At 40.0% G+C, this 24716-nt stretch overlaps 1 protein-coding gene across 1 annotated transcript in view; it reads right to left on the bottom strand.

Moving 5' to 3' along the window:
* The window catches only part of RYR2 (ryanodine receptor 2), a 510734-nt gene that overhangs the window by 10548 nt on the left and 475470 nt on the right, over positions 1–24716 (bottom strand). Inside the window, exons 98-105 of the mRNA XM_024761485.1 lie at positions 22898–23031; positions 19439–19499; positions 17486–17632; positions 15107–15241; positions 4901–5057; positions 3405–3469; positions 1214–1314; positions 191–242 (exon numbers count right to left, since the gene is read on the bottom strand). Of these exons, the coding sequence (XP_024617253.1) occupies positions 191–242; positions 1214–1314; positions 3405–3469; positions 4901–5057; positions 15107–15241; positions 17486–17632; positions 19439–19499; positions 22898–23031 (852 nt within the window). The remainder of the gene's footprint in view (positions 1–190; positions 243–1213; positions 1315–3404; positions 3470–4900; positions 5058–15106; positions 15242–17485; positions 17633–19438; positions 19500–22897; positions 23032–24716) is intronic.

Consider the following 24716-nt stretch of genomic DNA (forward strand, 5'->3'; position numbering starts at 1 on the left):
GCAATTCTAATTTTACTTTTTCTACTACAGCAATCTTTGCATACACATCCAGATAACAGGAATGTTATACTGAGATACCATGACTAATATCTGAAAGTAATTCCAATATTAATGGTTAATGTACACATTCCAAAATGCAGAGATTCTTTTATCATTTCTTTTAGATGATGTATGGTCACTGTTTACCTACCTGTCCTGTGTGCTCTGTTTCATCTTTGTTTATGAGATACATCAGAAAAAACCTACAGATACAGAGAGAGTAATCAGAAATGGATTGTATGGAAATATCAGCATAAACAGATACTTCTGATTCTGCCATGGACTAATAACTCTTCATGGCAGAGAAAATAACTAACTGGGTCAAACCTGCAGGGCCAAAAAAAAAAAAAAAAAATGCCATGGGGACCAAAAGCTTAATCAATCAGCTTTTAAAATACTTTTTTCAAAGGAGCTATAATGTGTTCACAGATCTAGTTATACCTCTTGGGAGCTGCTTTATACCAGGCTCAGTGCCAGACCCTGCCTGCAACTGTTTCCACATTCACTCATGGAGCAGGAATTGAAATCCTCATTTGGATAAACCAATAATTAAAAAGGCTCAATAACTTGTCTAATATTGCACACTTGTGAATTCCAAAACCCACTTTTTTTTAATTGCTACAATGCTACTCTATATCTTTTTTTTCCTGTATCTTTTCTGTTTGTTAGATATTAAAATCAGGTTAGAAACGGATTAAGAAATAATATTGTACTGAAGTACAGTTTTGGCTAGTCTCAAGTAATAGCCAGATTTCTATGTATTAAAAAAAAAATACAACATTTAACTGTTTCCAGTGGTGCCTAAAGAGGTCTGTGGTTCTTCAGAAAAGAAACATGAAGATTCACATATCTCTAGGGAGCAGCTGGAGCATTCCTGTTCGAAATGGAAAACACGGCCCAAGCTCTCTGAGAGGCTTGAGGCTTGGTACATATTCTGCTCATCCTTTCCACCTTTTCATTTCATGTTCTAGAAGGTATTGTTCACGTGGAGGGCTGCAACTTCATTTCCTAAGTCCAAAGAACCACTAGCTGTGGGTCTTTCCCTCCGAGAGGTATAAGAAGCCCAAAGCCAATGGTAACGAGAGGTGCTCTCTGTCCCGTTTCTCCAGCTTCCTGAGGTGGGGGCTGCCTGGGTATCAGGAGAGGTAGGGGAGTCCGAGTGAGGCACACTCACAGATAATTGGCCAAGTTGTGTTCCTGTAAAGTGTGGGTTTCAAAGCCATGGGGCACGGTGTCGAAGTAGTCATTGCCTATCCCACAGATGAAGCACTTGGTCTAGAAGACAAAGGCAGTATTCAAAGGTCAGAGTTCAGAAAGCAAAACAAAAGGGAAACACAGCTCACCACTCAGGGGCAGCTACTTTGTTTATTCGGTCCACGTAAAAGATCATCCCAGAAGGCTGTGCCAAGCACCTGAGTATCAATTTAACTGTTGCCACCACTACATCTTGCCGTGGGGTTTAAATGACATAGGAACCAACAGCAAGAAGTAACAGAGGCAGAAAGAAGAGAACAAGATGATGATGGCCGAAAAGCAAAGCAACGTCTTCTTCTTTTCTCCAGCCTAAGTGAACACGCCCAGGCTTGGTGATCACTCTTGTTCATTACACTGGCTCAAGTTATCTAGGTAGGACTGAATGTGTCCTCAGCTGAAACCACAAACTTGGTATCTATCCTAGCCAGGTCTGATGACCAAGCTGGTGGAGCGGGGGAGGCACAAATTCCTTCCATCTGGGGAGGACCAAACCAAATACCAAGCCGTGAGGTGTTGAATCAACGATTCAGAGAAGGTCCGCCACATGCCAGGCATCATGCTAGGCACACAGCCAATATACACGTACTGGGATGACTGACAGTCCACTCTAGAAACAGGACCGCTGCCCTCTCCGCTTCCCTCCCATCCCATCTAGGTCTGCCATCTGCAGGCCTGGTACCCAAAACCCAGGGAGAAGCAGGCCTTCCGTTTTATCATTAGCATCTCCTGTGTATCAACTCAAATGAATTCAATAATTATTGTCCTCATGTGGCTCCAGATGCCCATCTTCCCTGCAAATTAGAAGCTGTTTCATACCGTTAGAGGCATGTTTATGATGCCCTAGATGCGAGAGCCTAGAATCAAGATGATTAAGGTAATTTATAATTCTCCCTGCCTTACTGATCAACAGCTGCTGACAGCAGAAAGGCTCCATTCAGCAATCCAGTCTTGTACACCATTCAGTGTCTCTTAACTAAACAGGTTCCCACTTAACAGCTTTCCCCAGGAAACTGCCCTTCCTCTTTGTTACCGCTCTCGGTCACTCTGTGTATAACCGAGCCACCAGGCTTCTTTCTAGAGGCTCATGCTGGACGGAACCTCAGCAACATCCCCGCTTGCTCCAAACGCTTCATCCTCTGCATCTGGCCAATCACCAGGTTCTTTTCATGCCAGAGTACTGCCTCCTGCATCCTCAGTGGCACTTCTCTAGCAAAAGCCTCATCATCTCCTACCTAGAAGATGCTGACAGCTGCTTCCCTGTCCCTGGGTGTGCCAGCGTTGCGCTCACTCCCCGTATTTTAATCCATAGTTATCTTTTTAAAATGTAAAATCTGATCACCTCACTGCCCCGCTTAAAACCCTTTTCTTGCTTCCCGGCCTGTAAGTCACACTGTAAATCTCTCAAATGCATGATTAGGCTCTTAATTAGCTGGCCTTCTTCTCCAGCCCCTTTACTAGAAAGTAATGCTTCATCCTGAACCAGTTATGCTTCCAAGAAAAAAATCTGCATATCAAATTCCCTAAGATCAGAGTCTTGGTATATAGAACGTCAGGCGGTGACGTTTTCACAGAATCCAATGTGAATGGTACCCCTGGTGATGGGCATGGTGGGGCACGTTGGAGTGGGGAGGTGGCCTAAAACTGGCCTGCACTCTCTCTCTCTCTCTCTCTCAAATCCACACCTCTGCAATCTTCAGGCCTCAGCTTGGGCATCCCTTCTTTTAAGTACGCCCCTGATCATACAAGAGGCAATTAGACACCAGCCCCAGAGACCCCGACACGCAGGGTTTCCTCCTATAAAGGGGTTCATCACACTGCTCATGATGTCCTGTTTACTTATTTATTTGTCAGCGGATCCACCAAAAATGTCTCCCCCTCCTGGAGGGGCAGATGGCGCCACACTACTGTTTGTATGTACCTGGAGCCCACCACACAGCCTAGCAACAGTGCTCAACTACGTGTATTGCCTGAATCAAAAACAGGCCAATGAAGCCATGCATTGTTCATGTCCCTCCCCCTTCTCCCACAGTCGTCATTCTTTGATAAAAGACAGTGGGGACAGGCAGTGTCCACAACAACAAAAACGCAGAGTCAGAAACGGGGAGACTCACCTCCATGTCTTCTTTGACCTGTTCCTGTTGGTCTCTTAGTTCCCCAAAAGCATCGATAATTAAACCTAGTGTTCAGTAAAGATGGGATTTAATCTATCAACCATAGAAGGATAATGAAATTCACAGCCCCTTGGCTAAGCCTCCCAAGGAAAGGGACCATGACACTGAGAGATGCTCAGAGCTTGGCAGAAGATGTGAGCGCACACCAGATACTCCTACGAGGGCAGCAGCGTTCTGTCTTTGCGGGGCAGACATACATGCAGTTCCCAGGGCACATACATACTGCCTGAAAAGGGGTTTAAAAGTGAAGTGACAGCAGGAAAAACCTTGGGTTACCTTGGCATCAAGAAATGGTATGTTACTACCTGCTTCACGCCAAGAAGGAGCAATGGAGATTGATGGTCATAAAGTACAGAAAATGCCACTAATAAGATTGTCAAGTGCTAATTTGCAAATCAAACAGGCCCATATTAACTGTGAGGAATTTTTCTCAAATCATTTTTTTCACAAGTTCGTCATCAATAAACTTTCCCTAGCATTATTAACTGCAGCAGTCAGCAACTAACGGCTTCCTGCTGCTTTGTTCCCTTTTCTCCTGTGACTTGCAAGGCTGTACGTTTTCTTCCAAGTGCTTTATATGACTTTGCCCTCTTGTAAACACATTATTGTTACACTCAATAAAGACATAAAGGAAGGGTTATGAATCCTTTAAACGTGTTCCTGTACTTTACTGATAAAAGGGTATCATTTTCTTGCCCGTGGAATTTAGAGGATAATGTCCCATTTATAGACATTTAATTCAAGCTAGGATAAATGTGTAAGCAGAAGAAGACAACATGAGTGATTTTTCTGAGGGAAAAAAAAGTTACCTTGGAATAAAAGGAGAGGAAAAAACTACCCGCTCCAAGTTCCCTTGGAGTAAAAGGAAGATCGAACGGGTCAACGTGGCACGGTGGTTGCACGTGACGGCTCTGGGTCCAGACCCTGTGCCTTTGGATTCCAGCCCTGACACTTTTCAGCTGTACACTTCAGCCAAGTTTCTTAGACTTACTATGGCTCAGTTTCGTCAAATGTGAAGAGCAGCATTCTGCTCCCAGGGCACACGGAACAGACATCATTTTTAAAGAAATCTTTTCAATAACCCATGGCTTAGAGGTTTATATGATTTCCACGTGATAGACCCAAAGAGGCTAGATGGCTCACCCACCACTAGTTGTAAAGGTCATCAGCGACAGGGCAGGAAATCAGACCCAGGAAAGTGCTCTTTCCATTCTGTTATTTGAAAGGAGGCCAGAGAAACCTGTAGCCATCTCCCGGCCAGAGCAGGGTCCCTTGCTTCTTTGTTTTTCCCTCTACAGATTTCCCATGAAGAAACACTGAACGGAAGAGTTCTATTTGGCTTTTCTAAGAAACACCTGACATTCTTACCCCGTCTTTAATGTTAGCTTCAACAATATGTAGGTCAAATTCTAGATCTCCTTGAGGGTGATGCTTACCTTGTATTATGGCCAAGAGAATGACAATTACAAAGAAGAAGAAGGTGATATCAAAGATGATTCGATAGATCTCATACTCGTCGCCGGCTGGGTCTTCGATTTCATCACCGATACCCCCTCCGGCACGTACCCCAACATACATGTGGAACATATAGCACTGGAAAAGAGAGGAGTGGCTTCACTTCCTGGAGGACCAGTGCCCATTTTTATACTCAACACACCTAAGATTGTCTCTCTTGTTCCTAATCTTCACTGTGGAAATGATGAGCATCTTTGCCTTCTACATCACCTCTTTTTGTTTCAGTATTTGTAATTGTGATGCAAACACTTGGCTCTTACATTCTGCTGTCTTTTATAGTTATTTTTTTGTTTTTTTGGTTTTTGGGTTTTTTTGCGGTACACGGGCCTCTCACTGTCGTGGCCTCTCCCGCTGTGGAGCACAGGCTCTGGACGCGCAGGCTCAGCGGCCATGGCTCACGGGCCCAGCCGCTCGGCGGCACGTGGGATCCTCCCAGACCGGGGCACGAACCCGTGTCCCCTGCATCGGCAGGCGGACTCTCAACCACTGCGCCACCAGGGAAGCCCTCTGCTGTCTTTTAAACAAAACTCTGTGCTGCATACTCTGCTTAGCGCCTGCTGTCATACTTTGCAGGATATGAAAACTACCTCACTGGCATCAGGCATAAGGTTATCCCATTAGGATCACAGTAAGGGCCACAAAACTATATTTAATTGCACTGTTCAGTTTTTTGTGAGCATAACAGACAAAGGAATGGGGAAGTAAAAGTCCATTGTATAACTGGATGGAATGTTAGAAATTAAGTGAGGAAGAAACCAGACTTAACACTTACCATCCTCTCATCTATCACATTGGAATATAATGCGAAAAAATTTTAACTTTAATGTCTAGAATAAAGAAAAATGAGAGAGGCAGGGAAGAACTAGCAGCTCGGGGGCTTCCCTGGTGGCGCAGTGGTTGGGAGTCCGCCTGCCGATGCAGGGGACGCGGGAAACTAGCAGCTCATTGTTTAAACTTTAAAGCCACCGACAACACGTACAGCTGCAAGTGTCCATTGCCAAAAAAGAGGGGTGCAGTAAAGCGCTTTGGGGTAGGGTTTCTCAGCCTCAAAATCATTAACATTTTAGGCCAGATAATTCTTTGTCTTATGCACTGTAGCATATGTTAGAAGGATCTCTGGCCTCTACTCACTAGATGCCAGTAGCACCCCACCCCACAATCAAAAATGTGTGCAGACATTGCCAAGTGTCCTCTGGGGGGGCAACATCAGGACCACTGGATTAAGCATCTAGGGTTTTATCTTTATTTAGGATAAGTCCACACTCTCCATTCCAGGCCCTCTGATTTAGCCCTACTTCCCCTCTCTAAGTTCCCCTCTCCCAAGCACCGCCCTCTCCTCTACCCATGCCTCCTCCAAATACAGTATTCCTGATTCTAGATCTTCCTTTGCCTGCATATTCTCATCTTGCAATATTCTTTCCCATCTGTATCCCATTAGAACCTACTCATCCTTCAGAACCTCAATGAATAATCTTTCTTCCATGAGGCCTCCTCAGACTGTTCGAGACACTCTCATTTACCCAACTGATGTCACCCATCAATGCAAAACAAAAAACTCACTGTCTGCCGTAACCCTAACGAACGGGGCAAAGACGACCTCAAAACAGCATCTTCGCTCAGTGAGACACCGCCCTCCTCTGGTTTTATCCTGCATTTCCGGTCATTCCTTCTCAGCCCCCTTGGCTGGGTCTTCCTCATCTCCCTATCTCTTCATGAACTAATGCCCAGGATTGGGTTCTCTGACTTTTTGTTTCTTTTAGGATACTCCCTTGGGGAACTTTTCCAGTTTCATGCTTAAATATCATCTGTGCTAATTACTTCAAAAAATTTCTATTTACATCTTGGGTCTCTTTCCTGAATTCCAGACTTGTATCTCCAACTTATTTTTTCATTTGATGTTTTATGATCTATCTCACTCCACTAGAATTAGTCCCATTATAAGAATTACTTGGGTTACTACTCTATCATCAGTGCCTAAATAATGTCCAGCACATGATAGGTACTCAAAAATCACTTGTGGGATGGGATGACTGAGGAGTGAAAAGTTATGACTGGTCAGCTGTTCTCACGGAGAACGGCTCAAATAGACCTCAGATTCTCAGGTCATTTTAAAGAACATAAAGCTCAGGCAAAGAATAGGCAGCAAGATGATACCAAAATGCTCATAGTTCAACAGCCAATTGCTGATAGGAAACTTCTTGTATTCTGCATCTAAGTCAGACGCCTGGAATTTAATGAACAGAATTAAATAAAGGTTGGGTCACTTAGGCAATAGCAGTGAAAGCAAAAATAAACGAATGGCATCTAATCAAACTTACAAGCTTTTGCGCAACAAAGGAAACCAGAAGCAAAACAAAAAGGAAACCATAAGCAAAACATGGACTGGCAGAAAATATCTGCAAATCATGTGACTGGTAAGGGCTTAATTTCCAAAATATACAAACAGCTCATACAATTCAATAAGAAAAAAACAAACCACCCAATCGAATAATGGGCAGAAGACCTAAACAGACATTTCTCCAAAGACAACATACAGCTGGCCAAAAGGCACACGAAAAGATGCTCATTATCACTAATTATTAGAGAAGTGCATATCAAGACTACAGTGGGGTACCACCTCACACTGGTCAGAATAGCCATCATTAAAAAAATCTTATCAATACAAATAAATGCTGGAGAAGGTGTGGAGAAAAGGGAACCCTCCTACACTGTTGGTGGGAATGTAAATTTGTACAGCCATTATGGAGAACAGTATGGAGGTTCCTTAAAAAACTAAAAATAGAGTTGCCATATGATCCAGCAATTCCACTCCTGAGCATATACCCAGACAAAACTGTAATTCGTACAGATACATGCGTCCCCATGTTCACTGCAGCACTATTTACAATAGCCAAGACATGGAAATAACCTAAAAGTCCACTGACGGATGGATAAAGAAGATGTGGTACACACACACACACACACACACACACACACACACACAATGGAATATTACTCAGCCATAAAAAGAATGAAATAATGCCATTTGCAGCAATATGGATGCAACTAGAGATTGTCATACTAAGCTAAGTAAGTCAGAAAGAGAAAGACAAATACCATATTATATCATTTATATGTGGAATCTAAAATATGACACAAATGAACATATCTACAAAACAGAAACAGACTCACAGACATAGAGAACAGACTTGTGGTTGCCAAGACTGGGGGAGTCGGAGGAGGGATGGATTGGGAGTTTGGCATTAGCAGATGCAAACTATTATCTATAGGATGGATAAACAACAAGGTCCTACTGCATGGCACAGGGAACTATATTCAATATCCTGTGATAAACCGTAATGGAAAAAAATACAAAAAGAATATATACATATGTATAACGGAATCACTGTGCTGTACAGCAAAAATTAATGCAACATTGTGAATCAACTGTACTTAAATAAAATTAAAAAAAAAAAAAAGATTGGGTCACTCAGAAAAGAGGTTGGTCAGTCTGGGATGCAATAAGCAAAGAGCATCACCCCAGAACTGTTCTGCAGCCCAGGGAAGGGGTCTCTCTTACAGAGAGGCCAGGATAGTCCCATTTTACAGACAGCCTGATGAGACCAATGGTGCCTAAACTCAATCCTGCATCCACATCTCCTGGAGGCTTAAACATTCTGGATTCCTGGTACCACGTGCTGAATCAATCTTTAGAAATTAAAATTTGAAGACATTTAAGAAAAGCCCTCAGGACATGGCATTAATTTCTTAGAACTGTTTGTCTAAAACAGTGCTTGAAACTGTAAATGGTGGATCTGCGGGTAGAGAAAGTTTTATTTTCCCTGTATATTCTTGCATACTGTTGGAATTAGTTTTTACCACATGCATTTCTTATTTTTATTAAGAAAAATTGGGGGTTATATGTTTTTCTCCAAATCTGTCCACACATGTGACTAACTGTGGCTACAGGAAATAGAATTATTATTGCAGCTGCCTACTCTTTACTTAGTGAACTAACATAGGCCATCCTTTCCTGGCTTTCCCATTCTTAGCTTTCTTTGTAAAACTCCCCCTGCCTGCTTTGGCTGGCGACTTAATTTGGACAATCTACCTGGCTGTGGTCTGGCATTTCTCCAGGTCAAATTCTGGCCCTTTGACTCCCCACACTAATAGCCATAGTGGGCCAGCAGTGGATCACTGCAGTTCCCTGTTCAGGTCCTGGAATGCCCTAGCCCTCCAAGCCCACTTATTTGACATGTATGTGACTAAGATGGTCTAGCTAATTCCTCCTGCTAATTCCTGCTGACCAAGACTTTTGGATTATAATTTGGCTCCCCACATAGAGTTTTTCTATAGAGAAGAGACTATCAACTTGTTGCTTGAACTTTTAATGAACTTTTAATGAGTGGAATGTTGGTATTCTGACTGATACTCTTAGGAGTCTGGTTAATGTGAGTCTGTCCTCAAGCAAATGATTCACTTTTACTTTCTAGACTATAAAGCTGAAAACAAGACCATGGAATGAGGCTAAATTACCGAAGTAAATGTCTCCTTTTTAGATCTCTCGTCAGCCACTTGGCCTCTCTTGGCAATATGTGCATCTCACTGCTCGCCTTCGTTCTATGATAGCACTAAGGATTCTGAGGAGGGGATTCCACCATATTTCATTAAAATGAAACACGGTCATGCTGTGAAAAGAGAGGTAGAGTTTTGTGGATGTGCTTAGTTAGGCTTAGTAAGATACCAAAGTGAAAAAGAATAAAATGCACAGTTCACCAGTGGGATTCTGATGTTGATTTTCCCAACCTTCTCCTTCATTATCAGAAGTTCTCACCAGAGATAGCAGGGCCATGGCTGCTGTGGTGGAGTAGGAGGAAATGGGGTGACCAGCCACTCACAGGAGGCGGCAGCCTGTCAGATTACCATTCTGCGCCTGAAAAGGGAAGTCCTTTCATCTACCTTCCTTTTCAGAGAATCAGACTCAACCTGATCATAAGAGCTGGAGGAGCGATGCTGGGCAGCAAAAAGTGACACCGCTTTCTTCAGAGAACCTGAGTAATGAGGGAGGAAGGTGCCTGGTGCTACAGAAATGGAGACAGGGCACTTGCTTATTCTCAAGATTTAACGTTCTGTGACCATCCACCTCCTAAACATACATTCTGGGGTTAACCATTGTTTATGCTGCCTTTAGGGGACACTGAAGAGTAACAGTTTCTAGGGACTGGTGAAGATCCTTATAAGATCTTTACCTTGGCCAAAAAAAAAAAAAAAGGCAGGTGTGGGGAGAGAAACAGACACAGGGAGAGAAAAAGAGATAGAGGTTGAACTAGAGAGAAACAGATTATTTGTTGAGAAGATGGGGTAAAATAAGTACTTTAGAACAACTACTTAAGCAGGTTACTTCCCTAGGAGTATACTTTTTAGCTCAACCACCTGGAAAGCTTTTTCCCAAATACACAGGTCTTGATACCTTTCCTACAGTTTCTGACTCAAGGGATCTGGGGTTGGTCTTGAAGGTCTGTGGATTTACAGAGAGTTTTCCTGGTGATTCCTCTGGGCATTTGAGGCTGAAAACCACTCCTTTTGAGATGAATGCTCTTATATATGCCACGTCAGTCTCCCTGGCTCTCTAGCTGCAATCAGCTTTTTGCCCTGGACTTGAAAACTTTAGATTACTTTTCAATTTCTTCTCCTACATTCTTGGTGAAGAGGTTCAAATTCTATCAGGTTATGGCTGGATTAATTAGATTCTCTGGCTCAAAACACCATGATTCCAAATAAATAAGTAAAGAAAGAAGAAAAGAAATTTAAGTATGAATCATCACTGACTCTGCAAAACTGCAGCTACAGTGCCACCTGCTGTAAGTTATGAAACACTGGCGGTGAATTACGTCCCCCAGAAAACCTACAAATGCTCTCTGAGACCTGAAGAAACAACCTGAAACAACAAATGCGACGGGAACTCAGGATGACAGCAATAAAATACGACGTGAGTGAGGAAAACCTATCTCAGATGAGAATACTGGACTTCACTCTTTGAAAAAGAAATGCTAAGGAGACTGGCATAAAGAAAGGATTCTCGGGCTTCCCTGGTGGCGCAGTGGTTGAGAGTCTGCCTGCCGATGCAGGGGACACGGGTTCGTGCCCCGGTCTGGGAAGATCCCACATGCCATGGAGCGGCTGGGCCCGTGAGCCATGGCCGCTGAGCCTGTGGGTCCAGAGCCTGTGCTCCGTAATGGGAGAGGCCACAACAGTGAGAGGCCTGCGTACCGCAAAAAAAAAAAAAAAAAAAAAAAAAAAAAAAAAAAAAAAAAAAAAAAAAAAAAAAAAAAAAAAAGGATTCTCTTTGGGGAGTTAAAACAATGAAATCTGACCACCTGCTACTCCATAATTCTGTCTTGCTAGCTGTTTGGTTTTACTAAGCCTCCACTTTTAATGAGCATTACTGTCAGTGATTACTTACATTTTAAGTGGCTATGGCTTCTTCAAAACCTCCCTGCACAAGCATTAGTACGAGGCAATTAAAAGGGGTTTTTACGTCTAAAATTGAAAGGTTAACCTAGGTAATGTGGCCTCTGACACAGCAGTTAAGAACAATCACCTGGAAACGGACTGCGCAGAGTACACAGACTCCTGTCTGGTTCCACCGACTGACAGCAGTACATAACTATGGAAGAGGTAGGAGCCGAGGTGTAGTCTGCATCCTGGAACTGAGTTTTCTGTTTCAAGAAAGAAACACCTAAGACGCAAACTTACGACGCCTCCGACCTCACCTCAGCCAAAGGCAAGATCTGTTCACTGTTATTTGTAGAGACAGAAATACCTACAACAGAGCTGGTCAGAGGCAGTCTCACCCATATAGACAGAAATTCCTGAAACTGAACAAAATCCTGGCTGTAGCTCAGTCCCAAGCCCACAGATGAAAACCTCAAGAAGCCAACTTCCTCATCCTAAAGTGAGGCAAGCTTCCCTACCTTCTTTATACATTTCCCTGTCATTGGGTGAAATCAACCAGGTAAAGGCAGTGGTCTTCCTAACCCACCTCGTGTTCAAATAATGCATGGATTCTTCTCCCAATAAATCCACTGACAAAATTAACAAGAGCAGTGGAAACACCCTGAGAGCAAGATGCAACATGTAGTCATATAAGAACACTATTAGGGCAAATTGAACAGGGTCAGATACGACTCATGATGTGAGGGTGAGAGACCAGGATATTTTGGGGGTCATACTGTGGTAGGAGAGGCGAATCCAAGTCACACGTTGTTCCCAGCGTGTAACCCAGGCCACTGCATATCCCCATCTGAAACCCTCCCTACTTTCCACCAATCTTGAGCGGTTCACTGAGCATCACACCCTCTGGGAATGAACAGGACAACTTTCTGACCTGAGGCTGGTGAATTTTGAGATTTACACCCATTGGGGTGATTCTCCTGGAATATAAATGAATCTCCCCGGAGTCAGTGTAGGCACAAGTGCCTACCGTTAGCCCTTACTGACCCTCCTTTGCGCCTTGTTGCCTCCTCCAGCCCTCTGCTCCCCTCTCTGCATCTGGCCAGCTGCTCCCCCAAGTCTTCAGGGTCATGGGACAGAGAGACAAGGTGGTATTAAAGGCAGCACACAGAAGAGGAGATGAAGGATCTCTAAAGTACCTTCCCTCACTGGGCCTAGAATGGTAGGGTATGGATGTGGAGAAGCAGCGAGGGGGTGGCAAAGTGTCCCCTGTTAGTGACTCTGGTGGAGGTTACTACTAGTGACCGGTCAGTCTCCTGGCGCACAAGTTTTCTCTCTCCTTGACTTGTGGTCCTACTTCCTGTATGAACTCTTGTTAAAAGTTTCTTATGTATTCTTCCAGAAAAATAGTATGTGTATTCTAGCATATCTATTATATACGTTCTAGCATATGTGTGTGTATCATCTTGTACAGTTAGGATCCTTTTGATCTTTTTTTTTCCCCACAAGTATAATTTGTATGTCTTTCCATATCAGCATATACAGATTTCACTACTATTTTAAAAAGCTACATATTTTCCATTACATGGATTTACCAAAATTTATTTAATCAAGACTCTATAGAGGATAATTTATATTATTTTCAATTTGTTATAGCAGCTAATGTCCTTGAATATAGCGAGGCATATTTGTGAATAAACAGGTCAGTTACTAGCAATGGAACTGACAAGTCAAAGGGTAAGTACACTTAAAAATTCAATAGATATTATAAAATTTCTCTCAAATTGTTGTGTTATTTTAAATTCCCAACAGTGTTCATGAAGGTGCCAGCTTTTCAATCAATTCAGTAACTCTGGGTATTAACAAACTTTAATATTTTGCAAACCTGATGGGTAAAGGTGGCAACTGATTGCTTTGGTTTGCACTTTTTAAAGTATCAACATGATAGAGGCTGAGCATCTTTCCATATTTATAAGCTGATTCAACTTATTTTATAGTGAATTGTCTAGTCATATAATTTGCTTATTTTTCTATTGGCTTGTTATTTCTTCTCTCAGTTGTGACAAAGACTTTGTAAATTAAAGAAACTGGCCCTTTGTTACAGTGTTCAGTATATTTTTGCTAGCTTGTCATCTGCATTTAAGATTTTCCTTATAGTTATTCCTTTTTAAAGTAATTTTTGTAAATTAAAGAAACTGGCCCTTTGTTACAGTGTTCAGTATATTTTTGCTAGCTTGTCATCTGCATTTAAGATTTTCCTTATAGTTATTCCTTTTTAAAGTAATTTTTTATGCTTACATGGATCCTAGGTTTTATGTCATATTCAGAAAGACCTTTCCCCATTAAAAAATTGTTATGGGGCTTCCCTGGTGGTGCAGTGGTTAAGAATCTGCCTGCCAATGGAGGGGACACGGGTTCGAGCCCTGGTCCGGGAAGATCCCACATGCCGCAGAGCAACTAAGCCCACGTGCCACAACTACTTAGCCTGTGCTCTAGAGCCCACGCGCCACAACTATTGAAGCCCGCGCTCCTAGAGCCCATGCTCCGCAACGAGAGGCCACCGCAATGAGATGCCCACGCACCGCAACGAAGAGCAGCCCCTGCTCACTGCAACTAAAGAAAGCCCGCGCGCAGCAACAAAGACCTGACGCAGCAAGCAAGCAATAAATAAATAAAAATTGTTATTATTTCACAAGTCAAATCCTAACTTTCATTTTTCATTGAAAGGTTTATTTCATTTGGAATTTATTTTGATGTAAAGAACTTGGTTGGCATCCACTTTTAGCAGCTTCCTCCTAACAGCATATTCATGGTACCAATACCATTTATTGAATTATTTTTCATTTCATAATTTCTAAGGCCACTTTTATCATACTTTTAATTTCCATGTGTATCTGAATCTCTTTCTAGACTGTATTCCATTGATCTGTCATTCTCTAGTACAAAAACTGTCTTAATTACTAGTCTTTGTAATATTAGTAGGTCTTTGTCACTACTCCTTTGAGATGTTTATTTTTTCTAGAGCAATTTTAGCATCATTATGTCCATGTCTTTTTACACCAGCCCCAACTGTATAGGTATCTCAATTTGGAGCTCACTGAAGGATTCATCTCTTTCCAGCTAGAGGTTAAGTATTTTGTCTAATTTTCCCCTTCACAGTCTAGCATCTCATATATGGTAATTTCTGATTTATCATATTAGAGATGCAGGTTATAGAAGAGTGATAAAGCAATATGAAATCTTTAACACCTGTTGATTTTAAAACCAAGACTAAAAGGGTAATTTAACCCAGGATACTCAATATAAAAGAGATATTTTTGGACTTCAGTAATTTCAGTTCAAGTCACTAAGGTGAACAAATACCTAAACCTTCTACAAGGAAATAATTTTACCTGCTCTCCTAGAATATACGAACAACAGGCTAAAGTGTTTACGTTAATCCTTCCAGTTCTAAGGACTTTACTCAGCATTCTACTAATTATCAGGCTGATGCCGTAGATGTGCAAAATTGGCAGAAACAGTCCTTCATGTTCCACAGAAAATGAAAATCGTCAATTCTTTAAAAAGCCACACAACTTTCTGCTGCGTACGCTATTTTCTATTCTTCACTGTTAAAGAATGACTACACAATTCCTTGGGTTGAAGAAGCAGGAGAAGTTGTTTCATTCATAGGAGATCAAAGTGTATGAACTTACCGTTAGCATGTCATCACATTTCATGTCCGGTGTATCGCCATCTTCACTTTTATTGTAGAATTTTCGGAAAAAATTGAATGCCACGACAGTATATAGGTATACGACAACAGCTAATAAGCCAACGGTTAATACAAGCTGGAAAGCAATGTGACATTGAACATATATTAGAAATATAAGTCAGTGGATTTACTGACTAAAAGCTAATGGAATCCACACCTCATACCTTTCTTATCCCCCCAGTGGGGAAATCTATTTTCATAGTTTCTATATTTTATCAAGTTGCCAGTTTATTTTATGTAAAACTTGACTACTTAATTGGCTAATAAATGCATACAATAACATGAATAAAACTCTGATTTAGTTTCATATCCAAATTGATATTAATAATATTAATAAGCAGCTTAATATGTTCATTTTTCTATCATCTAAATATTTGGTAGTAGATACTACATTAAATACATTCTCTCTTTTTATAAGTTCTATTCCCTTTAAATAATTTACATTCCTAACAAAAACTCTCTCATGTTTGTTATGATAGTAAGAGGGGTTGTAAATCACGTTTTCTTTCAATCATATCCTAAAACGAAATAGGAATTGTTTCTAATATCTGGAAATGCACGACTGTTAATAATATGTATCATAAATATTAAAAAAAATAAAACCAAGAAGCCTGGCTTTGTTAACATAAACCAATGATCAAAGGGAAAGACACTTTAATAGCTAATAAATAACACTATTTTGAAGGCAAATTTTCTCAACATATAAATAAAAGTCACAGTTTGAAAGGTCTTTTTTCAGCTCTATGTAATCTTTCTTTAATTCCAAACTATACATAATGTATACATATGCGTATATAGTATGTATATATATGCGTATATTTCATAGAATATATATGTGAATATACATAGAATTTGTATATGAATATGTATATTTTTAAAATATGACTTTCACCAAGGTGGTAAAAATATATTTCTGGTTCTATCACAGAAGTTCTAAACACACTAAAATGCATTATTTTTTGTCTACTTCCTCTGATTACAACATACCCCTGGTGTTCTTAACTGTGGCAGCATATATTAAGTCTTTTAAAAATCACTTCATAATTATCTGGAAAAAACATGTTGTCTTAATAGAGGGCTTAATTCACTTCTATAAATTAAGTATAAGGCCACTGTAAATTTCTGTGTGTTTTACCTATAAGGGCTATTTAAGCTCTCTATTATCTTTGCAAATGAAAATTTGATACCTCAAAAAGAGAAGGAGTAAAGTTTAGAAATAAAAGTTTAGAAATTGAAAGTAGTGCCATATGTTTTGTGTGAAAATACTCCACAGATTTAGCATCTCCAGTTCTTCGAACATACTGGGAGCTCGAAACCAATTTACTTATTGACCGATGAATATGCATAGTACGCTTTTTGTCACCGGACTCATGACGTGCCATGCATATCATACTCATATTCAGAAACTAGAGTGACATATATAAGAACATTGTGCTGAAATTTAGAAAAGTGAAGGTCATGGTAATGTGAACTTAACCGTGGACACAGTTCAAGGTTTTGGGAAGGGCACTGATTTTAAAATACGCTGGATTATAAAATTCTGGAAAAGAAGGACTCTGTTATTCTAAATAACTAACAGAATGTGTTACCTCCCACTGGACACTTGATAAATAGAGAATGAATGACACGCTTATTAATAATGAAAGTTTTAACATTACAAATGGGTTGTATTAGAACATAAGCTGACTATCTGGAATTAAGCCAGCTTTTCTCCAAGTAAGCATGACCTTGTCAAGTGTGAAACATTATTATTCCTTTTGCCCAATTTAAAAGTGGAGAAAAGAGCCCATGGATATCCAGTTTTAAAATACTATATTAAATTAAGAATGTAGCATCTCAGGTTTTATTACTAATATAACTAGTGTGTTAAGATGTTGCAACACATTTTGGTTTAGCCACAGTATCAGATACAGCAGATATCATATTAGGAGCAAAATGGTAACTACCTTCCTGAGTGTTTAATGTGCTTGAGCCTGTGCTAAGACCTCCACATTTCTGTTTTTATTTAATTTTCACAAAACCCCTATAAGGTAGGTACTTTTATTGTACTCATTTTACAAAATGAGGGAGTTGAGATTTAAAAGAATGCTAAGTAATTTATCCAAGGTCACACAGCTCATCCATCAAGCCAAGACTTGAATGTAGGTCTCGGGGGCTCTCAAATTACAAATCTGCATGGTTTATAGGAGAAAAGGTACAGATCCTCTGTTCACAACAGTCTTTAAAACTGTACACTGTCATTTGAGGTTTGGTGTTACGTCTGTTAGAATATTTGTTGCTTTTTCAGTTTTTGCAGGGGGAGGAAAACATAAACTTTTACCTGTTTGCCATTGTGTGTTACTGATGACAAGATGGTTCTTAACGTCTTGAATCCCATAGCAATGTCAAGAAGATGAGCGGCAAAAAAAAAGTTGTTATAGTGTCCGAGAACGGACATGGCCATATACCAGGCAAGGTAGAGGAAGGACTATTAAGACAAAATGAGAGAAAATAATCTCAGAAAATAGAATACATACTATTGTCAAAAACGACTCTGCTCTCATTCTATGAAAACCACTCCACTGACTTTATCTCCTTAAAGATTTATATAATGCCAACCAGTTATATCAGTTTGTTTGTGTATTTTAGTTTGATTTAGCTGTTCTGCAAGGTTCAATGCCATTCTCTCCTTTATATCAGAGTGGCTCTTTTTATTTATCCTCCCACAGAGAAAAATGTATTGACTTACTCCTCAACAGCAACTTACTGATGTCCACTATTGATAGTTTGGGCCAGATAATCCTTGGTTGTGGATGCCATCCTGTGCATAGTAGGATGGTTATAGCTAGCAGCATCCCTGGTCTCTACTCACTAGCTGCCAGTAGTAGAACTCCCCCTCTCCAGTCATGACAACCAAGAATGTCTCCAGATGTTGCCACATGTGGCTGAGTTGGGGTGGCCTCCTTTTTATTCAGGGGAGTTGCTTCTATTGTTAGATGAGAAGTTAGCTGCAAGACACCCTACTAACAGTTGACAGTCCTAAAAGATAACTCAAGACTTGATTTTGAATATCAGAGGGTTCTCTAAGTTACCCAGAGTTCTGGGCCCACGGCTGGGTGAGGCAGGGTGGGGACAGAGGCAGGAGTACTGGGGGGATGGGGGGGTCACAGGTCTTTAGGAGAACGGAACTAAGGTTCACTATAAAAGTGCTAAGATAAGAGCGAGATTTTGAGACTCAATGAGATATCCAAGGAAGAAAGCACGGCAGCAAGAACAGCAGAAGGCCTTAGGGGAGGTTTTTACGAGCCTTTCTGTAGGAGGAGTGAGAAGACGGTAAAAGAATTAAGAAGCAGTAATGAGGGGATGGGCTGCGATCTAACAGCAAAAATTGTAGTCCATTGATTCAGCCATGTTTCATGATTCTCTCTAGCAACTTCCCATAGCCAGCAAATGGTAGCACAAAAACAACTGACAGTAACAGTTATTTAAACTGGAATTTCTAAGAATCAAAAATGTCATGCTATTGAGCCAACGAGGTAGTATGTGATTCTCTGCCTTGACAGCTGGTGGCTTTTAGTCATGGGCGATTTTTTTTCATAATATTTGGATATATACGTGGGTCCTAGGCCTAACTCAGAAGCTCTCATGCTCTTTGATAAAAGAAGGATCCATCAAGAAGAAGAGCACAATAATTTAATGTACTTTATTTGGCAGAAACAAATGGATTGCAATTAATGTTAAAAAAGAACTTTAAAAAGTTTATTTAGAACTTTCTAACATCTATAAAAATTTTGAAGAATGCGATTGCTCAACTAAAATCTGAATGAAAATACACACGAATTTGCATCTCCATTTCATTTTCTCGTGTAAATATATTTTAATTTTTCAGCTACTGAAAGAAATGGAATGAGATATGGGCTGATTAATCATATATTTCTCTGGGTCTTTCTCAGATGTGGTCAGTATTAAACGAACTGATATTTAAGTATTTTTTTTTTTTTTGCGGTACGCGGGCCTCTCACTGTTGTGGCCTCTCCCGTTTCGGAGGACAGGCTCTGGATTCGCAGGCTCAGCGACCATGGCTCATGGGCCCAGCCGCTCCGTAGCATGCAGGATTTTCCCGGACGGGGGCACGAACCCGCGTCCCCTGCATCAGCAGGCGGACTCCCAACCACTGCGCCACCAGGGAAGCCCTTAAGTAGCTTTCTTAAATAGCCATCTTTCCAGCCACTGAAGCCCAACAAACTCATCTAATCAGAGTGTGTTTTACTTTGTGGTAATGAAGTTGGCTTACATTGTCAGTGAAAACGACTCCTAGTTTCCACATCTGATACTTCACATCAATAGAGTTCAGCCTGGAAAGACAAAAAAGAAGAATTTGTAGATATGTACATGAAGCAGAGACTCACAGGCTTGCAAAAGCCTGCTGTCATTCACTCTCCATGGGGCAGAGCTGGCAACCATCTCAGGAGATGAGTTCTAGTTCAGGAGCCCAGGGAAGAGCTGAGAGCTCTGTTGGAAAATGTACTCCAGAGTTTTGTGATTTTTTTTTTTTTTTAAGAGGAATCTTGGAAAACAAAACAAAGCATCACTATGTCTCTATTACTTAAAAATAGTCTTTTCTTTTTGACCTTTTCTTTTCCTATATTAAATATAAAATAAACACTGTATATGTGACAATTATTCCTGGAAACTACTAAATTAACTAACATAGGTATATCGAAACTTTCCTCCCTTTCATTATATATTCATAATTGCATCCCAACAGAATAATTTTTAGTTCAACTAATAAAAACTTGCATAAATGTCCACACTTGTTTTACAACTGTACTGATTTTGCCAATGAAAGGGCTTATTCATTTTGGTTTTGTTTCCTATCGTTTTCAGAAATGCCCCTTCTCTACTTCCTTCTCTATCCAAGAAGGAATTTAACCCTTCCCCCTGGTTCCCATAGTGCTTTGTAGACACCTCCCTTTATAAACGTTTCCCATGTTGTTTTGCAGGCGTAGGTGTGTATGTATGTATGTGTATTGATGCCTTCCTCACTAGTCTGTGAAATCCCCAGCACCAAGCACGTTATATCATACACTGAATGTCTCTCAATAATGTTGAATGAGTGAATCAACATAAACAGTCATGATCTTTGCAGATTAAAATATACATGTATTAAAATATACTAATTTTTAATTTTCGCTTTTTTCCAGAACTTGTCACCCGTTTATGGGGCTAGAAATTATAATTTTGTTAGCCTTTGCAACATTCCAGTGAATTGATATGATAATAATATAATTTTACTGTTATTTTCAAAAAGGCTTCTCTAGACTTACTGTTCTAGTCTTTACTTCTTTAATCATTTCTTTTAATTAGGCCAATCTTAAATTACAAGTGCAATGATAAATAGTTGATAATCTAAGCTGACTTCTTAGGAGACTTTTCCCCTTAGAGTTAAGGTTTAATTTTTTTAAGGAAATAAAGCAGTCTTTGAGTTATAATTAATTTTATTATTAAATAATATTTTTTTAAATTTCATGAATATTTAGTGGGTTTCAATATAAGAATACTTTTTCTTAAAAAAAGAGAGAGATGAAAAAAAAATAAACCCATTGGATAATTTGCATGAGAGCATCATTATTTCCCATGAAAGCAATCCAAAACAAAATAAGGGTTTTTATCAGGATGTCTGAACTTCCCATGGTCGTTTCTAACTTATTTAGAAGTTTGTTCTTATGATTAGTTGTTTTCCATCCCTGTCATGCATTAGGGTAGCAAGTTTCCTACCAACAGCATTAAGGTATTTTGTAGTATACAATACTCTTTTCTCACCAGTAGTGGCAGTGATGCTGTTTGGGTGGAGCTGACTCCACCCCCAGGGATGGAGCACAGCTGATCTAGGCCAATCAGGGCATGGCATTAACCTGGCCACAGGGCTTGGTTCAAGGGTAAACTAGAAGCCAGAAGCTGAGGAGTTTTGCTAGATGGTTTTGAGATTATAAGCTCTCCTCTCACTCCATAAAGACACACATGAAGAAGCATGCAGGCTTTCTGGCTGCTGGCAGCCATTCTATCCCCAGGAGGTGAACTGGCCACTTGTTTAAATATGCACATACCAAGCCCTATGTATCTGATTGATAAATAAATACATGCACACATAGATACATGAATCATCCTTATATGCAAATGTTCACATTAAGATACTATTCATATAGAAAACAGATAATCTTTGAAAACTCAATCCTTCCAAACGCTTTAATAAAGGAACACTACATGTAAATCTTTTCCTAGTAATGTGTGTTATTTACTATATCTTTATTCTTCTAATTTTATTATCCATATTTAAAGGTATTAATAAAAGCCACATTAATTTCTTGGTACTTTGCTAGGGGTCAAACCTGCAAACATTTACTATGTAAAACAGTGGAAAATTCCACTAATTTAAAACTGTTCATAGTAAAAAAACAGTCTAAACTTTCCTTCTATTTTATCAGACATTTTCTAGAGTCACAAATATGACCATGGAAAATGCATAATTCAGTAAAACTATTTAATTCTACATTGGTTATCAGGGATCTGAAAATGCTAGTAAGAAACTCAGCAGCCCCCCTCTCACCATAGTCCTTACGTGATATTCTAACATAAGGGCTTTAATGCCTAAGGGCTGCCAACTGTGTTTCATCTTACGTATAGTGACCACATTTCTTTAAGAACCACATTTGTTTTCTTAAAGTACGCAGGTAATATTTTAAATTTAAATTCATAACTTGCTATATATTTGCTTATCTAACTACTTTTGAACTGGGTTCACATTATTTTTAAAGACCCAGCTAGCTCTAACAAGGTTTCAGAGAGATAAAAAGTATAAAAGAGATCAGCCAAAATGTTGTTTTTCAATGCTAGCTAAAATAGTTATCTAAGACAAACTAACATTGCTCTACAGAACCTTAAATATTTATGTTTTCAGAGAAATCGTCACATACCTAATTGACTGATACCTTAAATACACAGATGAGGGAAGGTAACGATTACGTTTTTTTCTGAAATCGTTAAGTGGCTACAATAAGAAATTACATTTTAAAAAGCATGTAGGCTTTACAACTGTAATTCTAGAATTATAGCTGATTAAATTTGCAAGACAGATACAGATGTATATATATATATGTATACTAACACTACACGTGCCTGTGAAATTCAATCTCAGGTGAATGCGGTTCAACTGGTTTACATCCTTCTAATTATATCATATTATTCCATGCAAGCACTGTATAATAGAGTGCCTCATTTTAAAATAAACTTTCCAAGTAATAGTATACTAAGTATACCAAGTCTTTGCTATTTAAATAAAACACAACAATTACAAGAATATGAACTTATTTCTAATAGAAGGTCTACATAGCTCCCTTTTCCAAAATTAAGAAAACTAACTTCTTTGCAAACAGGAAGCATTAACAAGTCAAATATTATGCTTTTGCATCTTTGACTTCAACTTAAGTGGCATTTAGGGATAAAAAGGCACATCGATAAAACAAATCTTTTTTTCTTGCTTTAAGTAAATAATGAAAAAGTCACCTTCAAAAATTAATAGATTACATCTGCTGATTCCATAGTGCAAAAATACCCGGAAGTACAAAAGCAGACTTTATATATTCTCCGTTTCTCTCAGTGAAGGAAAGGAAGTCAGTGCACTAGCAAGTTCAGAAGTGTATTACTTTTTCCTCCTTTCCACCTAGACCTCGGATAGAGCAGAATGAACACTCACACGGCCGACAGGGAGCTGTCTTTCTTTGGCTTCTTCTTTTCCCGGGCATCGCTGAAGTCCAGGGCAGCTTTGTCCATGCCAAGTAACTCGCTGATTCTGTCTCGGCCATAGAACTCTCCATATTTATCCATAACCTGGGGCAAGAAAAAAAGCATTTTACTGGCCTCCACCATTAAGTAATCTCATCTGTATATGCACATACAAACACCTAATTATTTTTATACATAGTATATATCGGTCTTACTTTCAGGTTCACTTAAACATCTAACTTAACGGCCCATGTTCTGTGATCACACTGCTTAAGGTCTTAGTGAACTCATAGCGTTTTAAATAATGCCTAGCTGAAGAACAAGATTTCTTATGCAAGAGAGAAAGGCAGGCCCAAAAGAGGATAGGCTCAAGTAAGTAGGTAAAGAGGTGGGAGAAAATGGAATAAAGTAACTGCTACCAAATTCATACGCTGTGTCAGGAATTACGCTAAGAGGTCTAACTTGCTTTTCCCTCATGGGACTGTCATAATATGTTAAGTTTCCTGTTGTTAGCATCCTACTCTGTAGATAAAGAAATTGATCTTGGAGAATGTAACATGCCCAGTCTCAGCTTGGCAAGAGATGGGGTGAGGACGCATCCAGGCAAGGCTGACTCCCAGCAAAGATCTTCTGCGTAGAGCACGGCATGCCACTGGGCTGCCCATGACATGCTGGTATCCCCCCTGTGGTCTCCAGAGCAAACATTCAACTCCCCCCATAGTATCCTGACTCCAGCCATTCTTCAACAACACCTGAACCTGGAGCCTTGTTACCATCCACAGGTCCTCAGTTTAATTCTTACCTAGAATGGATTCCTTGTCCATCGTTAGAATCACTTCTTTGCAACCCCCCTTGGCTTCTTTGCCCCCCTCTCTTCTGTCACATTTGTCTGGGCCTTTGCCCAGATGTTGGGTTTTTAGATCAGGGCTTAGATGTGGGCTAACAGATCACCTGTGAGCTCAGTACCTCTGTCTCTGATATAGCGACTCTTGGCCTACAGTTTATATACCATGAGGATCCCGCACATCATTGAAAATGGAGGCAACAGGAAAAGGAATGAAAGAAACGCACGAGGAGAGAGAACGGGCAGCAAGAGAGGAAAAGGAAAGCAAGGAACAGGAATATAGGAGAAACAAAGGAACTGAGAACCAGCGAAAAGAGGAGGGGGAACGTTAAAGTAAAATATTAGCGTGGATGAATAGAAAGAAAGTGGATAAATAGAAAGAAAGAAAGGATTAGCAGAAATAAAAGTGAGCTTTTTCTGAATGTATACAATCAGGTAAATTAAAAGAAAACATAAAAGAGCAACGGTAGTGAAAAAGCCTATGAACGTGCACTATTTAGGTTCATTAAAACAATTTGTTTTCCAGTATTCTCACAGCACTGAAAATGGGCTGGGCTGATCTGAGTGGGAGTTCTTTAGGGGTTGTATTCTCACCCAGGAGAACAAACTGGACCTCAGAGCAGGAACGCTATGGATTGTCTCAGCTGCAATTACAATCTGTCTATTTATTTGACTCTAGATATATCGTGTCCTTCAGAGAAACTCTTGCTTTAATAACTTAGAAACTGCTTCTTCATACTGTTAAATAGTTAATAAGAATAAAATATTCAAATTCTCTATTTTACGTTACTTAAAAATCATTCTTTCAGAGCTCTGGCCTAATTTGGATGCACTCATCTGCATTCGTGCAGTGCTACTACTCTGTGGTCACAAGGGGACAAAAACCTGCACCAAAATGAAAATCAACAAACACACTGCTTCTTCCAACTAGGAAGTCTTGGGGGGG

Source organism: Neophocaena asiaeorientalis, unplaced genomic scaffold (genome assembly GCF_003031525.2).
Source record: "Neophocaena asiaeorientalis asiaeorientalis breed wild unplaced genomic scaffold, Neophocaena_asiaeorientalis_V1.1 scaffold166, whole genome shotgun sequence".
Classification (NCBI taxonomy): domain Eukaryota; kingdom Metazoa; phylum Chordata; class Mammalia; order Artiodactyla; family Phocoenidae; genus Neophocaena; species Neophocaena asiaeorientalis.